Source organism: Lathyrus oleraceus, chromosome 4, assembly GCF_024323335.1.
Source record: "Lathyrus oleraceus cultivar Zhongwan6 chromosome 4, CAAS_Psat_ZW6_1.0, whole genome shotgun sequence".
Lineage (NCBI taxonomy): Eukaryota > Viridiplantae > Streptophyta > Magnoliopsida > Fabales > Fabaceae > Lathyrus > Lathyrus oleraceus.
The window spans coordinates 205232204-205240639 of NC_066582.1; the positions used below are offsets into that span (position 1 = coordinate 205232204).

An 8436-nucleotide genomic window follows, 5' to 3' on the forward strand; every position below is an offset into this window, starting at 1 on the left:
TTCTATATGCTACACAACCTGCTTATCATCACCAACAACATTCTTTATATCATTCAACTGATGTGTATACAACATCTCCAAGAATTGAAATCTAGAATGATCCCCTCGGGTGGCTTCTAACTCCTTAATGGCATCCTCTAGTTCAACTCATAGATAACCTACCATCATATCTAGTGTGTCATCTCTGTTAATCTTGCCATGGTATAACAATTTCCTCCTGATATGAAAATATAGTAGGCGTGAGACATCTCTAGTGTGATAGACATCTCACCACGTGGAAGATGAAACAATGACGTCTCTGAGTTCTATCTCTTTACAAATGAAGGTATCATACCATGGTTAACCGTAACATAACTAATATTGCACAAGTCTCTTAGCCCAGATAACATCATCATATCTTATAAGGGCGTGAAAGTGGGGGCAAGAGATGTTAGTACCCACCTCATACCCACCCCTGCTCTGCTCCAAACAATTAAATAAATTTTACTACTCATATTTTTAATAATTTTATCATCCATTTATCCTTCTTAATCTTAAGAAATTAAGTTTATATTCATCTTTTTTAAATACAAATCAAATGAAAATGACCAAGTATTATCAAGCACATTGTCGAAGACAATGTTGATGATATTCTGAAAGATAACTAAGAGGAACCTATTGAGAATATAATGAAAAAGGTGGTTGGTGGAAAGAAACTACCTAAAAACATCATTTTTGTTCCTTTGGATAACATCTTTTTCACTCTGAATAGAGCATTACCAAAAAGAAATGTGTGTTCCATAGAAGAATAGCTCGTGAAAGATAATTTTGGAGGATGCTAAGAAGTGCAACAAGATCATGGAACTAATCAACGATGCTCAGGCCTTGAAAATAGTGATGAACATTGGTCGCTTTTATATGAAGTGTGATGAGTTTATTGTGAACTTACCCAAATGGTTTAATGATTATGGAAGTAATGAATATATGAAGGTTCATGTTCAAGACCATTGCTTTTGGTTCTCGTCTGCAATTATCAATGACTATCTTGGAAGAGGGAGACTAATTACTGTTGACCGTGTCTCATCCCTAAAGACCATTGTAAAAGAAATAACTAGAAATGTTCACGATGATTGGCCATCTAAGGGCTTGCTGGTTGCTTTGAACCTTAGTGTAAAATATACAATTCTCTACAAAATTGGTGTTGCAAAATGGGCTCCTTCTTATAGTGGTTCATGTATCACTCCCATTCTAGCTAGCTTATTGTATCAAATAGGGACTATGACACTTTTTGTTTTTTGTGTTTATTTTTTATGATCAAATAGTTAAGCACATTGAATCTTATGTCGTGAAACTTCCTATTGGGTTCCCATATTCTGTTTATGGTATTTGGATTAACCAAAAGGGATATTATTACTACTGATGATAAAGTAGGTGTTGCCCCTAGATAGTTAAATTTTAGTTATAAGTTGTTTGACGGGAAATATATGACTGACATTGTGCTTCCAAATATTTCTTGTATTAATGAATCTAATTTAGTTGTTGATGATAACATGTTTAACGTGGCACCCATGTTTGGGCTTGTGAAAAACCACATCCTCAATGCCCTTATGCAAGAGGCCAATGCGATGCAAGAAATCATAACTACATCCATTATGAGAAAGAGTCAGTCTGAAGGCATGATTAAAATGTTAAATCTGCAAGCTGCAGGTGCTTCTTCATCTCAAGTTGGTATACTGAATATTGAGAAATATGCCATGGCATTGGGTGAAGATGAAGACATGCCAAGTGCTAATGAAAACAATGGTTTTGAGTATGAGACTGCCTCAGATAAAGACTAATCTGCCTCTTTTCAGTAATATGTTGGTTGGTTTATTGTCACCTGGTGTATCTGTATAATATGTTACTCTACTGATGGTTTATGCCCAAATGTGGATGGATACTATTTTTTATTTGTATGCCCTGGTGTGACTAATAAATGTCTCATAACTTTGTCTCTTTTGAGGAAAATAAGAAGAGATTAACACATTCTATTTTTTTCTAATGTTATTTGGTTTCCGTTATCTATTGCGATCTCTGATGATGGATCAAATGCTTGTTACTTTGGTGTTCCGCTGTTATATGATGTTGCTGCTAAAATGCTTTATTTGTGTTTCATTATGATGTATGATGTGTCTATGTTATTGAGATATGATATGAAAGATTGTGTGTAATATTGTGCGCAACATCTTACATGTTGTTGATTTGCTTAAAAAATAACCAAAGAAGGGGTTTGTTATTACATTTGATTGGCAACATGTGTAGCAAGATGTTTTGACTTATTGTGAGATATTCCGTCTCATTCTATTTTTTGTGTGCATGCCTTAACTGATTGAATATAACTTCAGAGTGTTTGGTTCAAGATTTATTTCTCTTTTGGATTAATCTGGAGTTGATTTGATAGTGCGCTTTTGGCAAAAATATTTTATTCTGAATCTGTTGATAAAGATACTATAATTCTTATTTATGTCAGATAAAGATTTAATTAGATTTGATTTCTTCAAGATTCTAAATTGACTTTAAAAAAGAAAGATTCATCTTGCGCTTTTTGAAAATAAGTCGGTTTGTGTCAAAACTCTACTAGGCTTTTCGAATTCTATTTAAGGAGATGATTCTCCTTATTTGAAGACTCAAACCTTGAAAATTTTGGTTTGTCATTTTCTTGTTTCCATTTAATCTTTTGTGTTTTGTTTGTAATACTCTATTCTTGGATATCTTTCTTAAGTTAGAAGCATAAAGCATTTGATTGCAATTGTGATCTATCATGCCACATATAATCGTAATCTTGCAAGTATTTGAGAGAGTATTTGAGTGAAAGTGAGAAGGATCTCATATTTAGGGGAGCCTGAATCGATATTCATGGTTAATATTAAGAAAGGGCACTGGATTGAGAGAGCTCAGATGAGATCGTCGTATACTATTAACTATTTATTAGTGAATTTTCTTTCATTGGGCTGATGCCCTCCAAACGTTGGTAACATTGCACCGAACTGAGTTAATAATTACATGTGTTATTTATTTTTCTTATTTGCTTTTTGCTTTTACTTGCTCACATTGTCACCGTGTGTAATATCTTATTACCAATCAAACATAATTTCATGTCAAAGTTAATTAGTCATTGAACCTTGTTTTTAGAATAATAAATGTGTCTTCCTTCATTGGGCCTTTGTCGGTCCATAATAATATATAAATAAGAAATTCATCTAATGCTTAAACAGACTAACAAATAAAATTACATTAATATTAAATATTTGTTTGCATTGACTTACTAACATAGATTTTGTAAGACTATTTATTTTTGAAGACTTATGAAAACAATATATGACATTTTTTATATGATTTTTTGTGTACTTATTTTTTTATACAAAATACAATATAATAATAATAATAATTTATTTATATTTATTTAAATAGGTCAATTTTATAAATTTAAAATATTTTTTATAAAATATGGCCTAGCATTTTTTTAACGAAATAGGTTTCAAAAGGCATAAGCGTTTTCTATTTAAAAAAATCTAATATAACTTTGACTTATTTTTATTACTTACAAGTCAACCCATACTTTGATGTACCAAATCTTGCTTCATCGTACTTTGTTTAACCAAGGAAGATGTGGTAACTTAATTAGGACATACTATGAATGAATTTTTAAAACAAAAATTCAACTAAATAATTATTTTTGTTGTGATATATATTAAAGACACATGTCACTTATATATTAAATAAATAAATTTTATATTTTTTTAAAATCTATTTTTTATTCAATTTTTTTTTTTTTTTTTTACTTTTACATTTTTTTTAGTTTATGTCTTACATGACAAGTTATGTCTAAAAGCATAATTTTATTAAATAAAAAACCAAAAAAAGTATAATATTAAATAAGGTTATCCACAAAGGCACATAGTTGTCAAATGAGTCATCTTGTAACATAAATTGTCTCAAACCTAATCCAGTGAGACATCGACAGGCCACAGCTGTAACCCTATTCTTTCGCACGTGTCACCTCACAACCCCTAATCCCAATCCAACTCACACACACTCTCCCTCTTTTTCTTTCCTTTACAATCACTCCTATCTTTGGTTTCAAACCTTTCGACTTCCACATTTCAACCACAACACATAATCCATAACCAAACATTTACTACTATTACTTCACTTTTTTTACCTTAAACACAAAAACAAGAACAGTTTGGTTTGAATTTGGTAGCTACACACACTACAATACAATACAAGTACAACAACAAACCAAACCATAGAAGAGTGGTGTAGTATTCTAGACTTTGTCTCATCCAACTTGGAATTCCACCTCATCTCTTTTTTCTCAACGCCATGAAAACAGGTTACTCCTTTTTTTTTCTTCATAATTTTTTATTTAATTACTTAATACCAATTTCTGCAAGATCCATGCTAGAAAAGGAAAAAAGAATAGTTAAATGAATGATTAAATATTACAAAAATTTGAGTAATTTAAAGTTTGTGATAATTACTTTGTGAGGAAAGTAATTTTGGTTGGCTTTTGAGTGTAGGAGGAAGACTTGCTAGTTCTTAATTATGATTAGTTTAGGTTAGGTTTAATTTATCAAGATTTATCTTGATGTAGTATTGGATTAAAGTAGGTTTTTGGGTTGATTTGGTAACATAGTTTAATAGGAGGTTAGTATCTTATGTGGATAATGTATAGAAGAATCATTTAGTTTATTATTTTGCATTAAATTTTGTAGTTGTTGTTATTTGATTTGAGTGTTCTTAATGGCTTATAATTTGCATTTCAGTATTCAGTATGTGATTTTTTTCCACTAGTAGCTGTTCAAGTTGATCTTAAAACCTCAACAGATATCGATACTTGATCATTCGGTCTTTTCCGTTTCGTGCCGTTTCGAGCATTGAGCTGTGTTTTTAAACTGATTTTATGGGGACTAAGGAGGATAGCACAACTAAGCCTTCTAAATTATCTACTTCAACTCAAGAGGTACCGGTACCAACTGTACCGCCATCGTATCCAGATTGGTCAAACTCCATGCAGGTACTGGAACATATGATAGATTTTTATCATAAGCTCTTCGAAATAAGCTCTTTTCCAAACAGTCTCGCAAGTGCTTATGTTACTAGTTAAGTTCAGATAAGTCAATTCAAACGGTTCGTATACCTGGAACTAATGATTAGCTTCTTATTTAGGCCTACTATAATCCTGGAGCTGCTCCGCCTCCTTATTATGCCTCGACTGTGGCTTCACCGACCCCGCATCCGTATATGTGGGGAGGCCAGGTAAATGTTGCTTATCCTTTGGGATGTATGCAATTCCACTCTATGTCGGATAATCTTCTCATGCACAATTTTGTTGATATTTTCAGCATCCTTTAATGGCGCCATATGGTACTCCGGTCCCGTATCCAGCTATGTACCCTCCTGGGAGTATCTATGCTCATCCTAGCATGGTAGTGGTAAGTCATTTTCTTGTATCTCTTAATTCCTATATAGGATGTACTCGCATTTTACCAGGAAACTTCTTTGCTACATCACTATGTTTCCTTCATTTTATCGTTTTTCTAGACTCCGAGTGCTATGCACCAAACTACGGAGTTTGAAGGGAAGGGACCGGATGGAAAGGATAAGGATTCATCGAAAAAATCAAAGGGAAATTCTGCAAATGCATGTGCCAAAGCAGGAGAGAGTGGAAAGGCGGGCTCGGGTTCAGGCAATGATGGCTTTTCACAAAGGTTTGGCTGACCGCTCGTTAGTTTGAGAATGTTTTGAGATTTTTACTCTTCAATTCTCTTTCTTAATATGAATTTCTATATCATTAAACAGTGGTGAAAGTGGTTCAGAGGGTTCATCAAATGCTAGTGATGAAAACCAACAGGTATATGTAATACAGATTATCATTGTTGCATGTTCTCTTACTTTCTTTTATTAAATAACAATCTTTTTGATATCTATGAAGCACCGAAACATCAACACAACTAGTAACTTGATGTTTTTATTTTGTATAATTGATTGTAATCACGTTTATCGGTGTCATGTCAGGTGCTACATAAGTCTTTGTTTCGGTATTTATTTGTTGTTCGATGACTTCTATCTTTTTGTAGGAATCGGCTAGAAACAAGAAGGGAGGCTTTGACCTGATGCTTGTTGACGGTATGTGTCACTTGCAAACAATTATTATATGTTTTTTCGCTCATTTAAACGAATTAGTTTTCTCATGAACTTCAGGAGCCAACGCACAGAACAATACTGCCGGACCCATTTCTCAATCACCGGTTACTGGAAACCCTGTTGTCTCGATGCCTGCAACTAATCTTAATATGGGAATGGACTTATGGAATGCATCTTCTGCTAGTGCTGAAGCCGCAAAAATGCGACACAGTCAATCTGGTGCTCATGGAGCCGGTGGACATGGTGAACAATGGATGCAACAAGTACGGGTCCCATAATTGTTTTTTGGGTCAACATTTTTCCATCTTATGCTTGTTCCTACAGACAGATATTTATTTTCTTATTCTTGACGTTACGTTCTTATGTTAGATCTTCACCCGTCTTTTCCTTACCTTTGTATAACTTCCTCTGACCTTCTAATGTCTCTGATATTGATAGGATGACCGGGAGCTGAAAAGGCAGAAGAGAAAACAGTCGAATCGGGAGTCGGCGAGGAGGTCTAGACTGCGCAAGCAGGTAAGTTTATGTTCACTTGAGGGGTTTGCTTAAATACTTTTTTTTACAGTCGAGTACAATTATACAACAATAATCAAACCTTATTCCACTAAATGGGGTTGGCTACATGGAACAGATTGCGCCATAATGTTCTATCAAAGATAATGTTTCTATTTAACGCCGAGTACGAGTTATATTATTCAATATTTTATTGGTGGTTTGGGATTCTGGAACAAAAATATATAAGACAAACAAGGAGAGTTGATAAGATAGCAACTCAAATCTTTTACGATCGTTCAACAAGTCAAAACAAATCTCAGCTATTGTATCAAACTGCAGCGTTGATCCAACGGCTGAGATTTGGCTGGGCAAGTTGGACGGCTATAGAGGATTTATATTTAAATGGTCTGTGATTAGACATTAATCCACAATACGAGATTATTTGTTACCTAAACTATGTAACCAACATAACTAGTTACATAAGGTTGTCTTTTTCTATATTCAATACTACCTTTTACTCGAGAGAAAAATGATTTGTTTTGCATTTCTTATACCAACTAGGCTGAATGTGAAGAGCTACAAAAGAGGGTGGAGGCGCTGGGAGGTGAGAATCGAACTCTCAGAGACGAGCTTCAGAAACTTTCTGAAGAATGCGAAAAGCTTACATCTGAAAACAATTCTATCAAGGTATGTTTCTCTTACCATTCTACATTCACGACGGATACACATTTTTCCAGAGGTATCTGTGTAGATCAAAACTCACAATCTTAAGTTTTATTATCTGAAACAATTGCTCGAAACAGGAAGAGTTGGAACGGTTGTGTGGGCCAGAAATAGTTGCTAACCTTGAATGAGTGAACCAGAAGAACATTTCCACAGTGTGATCTTTGGTGGGAATAGCAAAAATTGATTGACTCCTTGATTAAGACAAATCTGCAGCTGGAATTTTCTAATCAGGGAACTGGTCTCTAATTGAGAATAGGATATAATGTTTTTTCTTTTCTTCTTTCTCATTGTTTAACTTATAATTTTTATACCATTAACCTTTTAACTGTAATTGCTCTTATAATTTACACGTAATTTGTTGTAATTTGTGTCTATGCTGGAGAATATAATATGTAGCTACTGAAATACTTGTGTTTAGAGTTTAGTTTTGTGACTGATGTTGAGAATCTAGCTTCAACTTTCCAATTATTTTGACTTTCACTACTTTAGGGTATGTTTGGATTGTTTGTAATTAGGGTGGAATGGAATAACATAGGATAACTTCTGTTTTCTAAAATATAACTTTACTATTTTCTTTTTCATATATCACCGATCCAAACATATCCATAGAATTTGGGCATGGGAACTTCTAAACTTCTAAAATAGTGGTACGCATATATGAAGCTCCAACATGCCATTTACATAGCATGTCGCCGTGTCCGACACCGACACGCGTACGACACGTATCAGATACGTTTTTGAAGTTAATTGCCGCACACACGGATACGACGTTTTATTTCAAATAAAGGACACAGTCCAATTTAGAAAATTTCAGAAGTTTTTGTTAAAAAAAAGCCCTATTCAGTTTTTTTTTTTAAATTTATAAAATAAATAGGTTTTTTAGCTTTCATATTCCACTTCTTTACTATAAAAACAACACAATTAGGAACACAATTAGGATTCCTTATTTTTTTATGTCATTGCTTTTGTGTCCATAAAATTCTTTTATCTTCTTCGATTATTTTCGTCTTTGTACACCATATTGTTTTATCTTAAATAAACATAAAT

At 33.5% G+C, this 8436-nt stretch overlaps 1 protein-coding gene across 3 annotated transcripts; it reads left to right on the forward strand.

The window, feature by feature from the left end:
• Nucleotides 1-3979: 3979 nt before the first annotated feature.
• LOC127074536 (G-box-binding factor 1) lies at nt 3980-7857 on the forward strand. 3 transcript variants are annotated; one of them, XM_051015868.1, is made up of 11 exons: nt 3980-4354; nt 4788-5038; nt 5191-5280; nt 5367-5456; nt 5566-5732; nt 5824-5875; nt 6102-6150; nt 6226-6431; nt 6607-6684; nt 7225-7350; nt 7467-7857. In XM_051015868.1, exons 2-11 carry the CDS (start codon nt 4925-4927, stop codon nt 7515-7517), a joined length of 1023 nt encoding a protein of 340 aa, XP_050871825.1. In that variant the 5' UTR covers nt 3980-4354; nt 4788-4924; the 3' UTR covers nt 7518-7857. The 3 variants fall into 3 exon arrangements, with proteins under 3 accessions (XP_050871825.1, XP_050871827.1, XP_050871826.1); XM_051015870.1 differs by having other exon boundaries at nt 4849-5038; XM_051015869.1 differs by lacking the exon at nt 3980-4354 and adding an exon at nt 4381-4668.
• Nucleotides 7858-8436: the final 579 nt, after the last annotated feature.

Coding starts and splice junctions, on each gene's coding strand:
- LOC127074536 (XM_051015868.1), top strand. CDS start 4,925: ATGGGGACTAAGGAGGATAGCACAACTAAGCCTTCTAAATTATCTACT. Junction 5,281..5,366: donor CGTATATGTGGGGAGGCCAG/GTAAATGTTGCT, acceptor TGATATTTTCAG/CATCCTTTAATGGCGCCATA. Junction 6,151..6,225: donor TGACCTGATGCTTGTTGACG/GTATGTGTCACT, acceptor CATGAACTTCAG/GAGCCAACGCACAGAACAAT.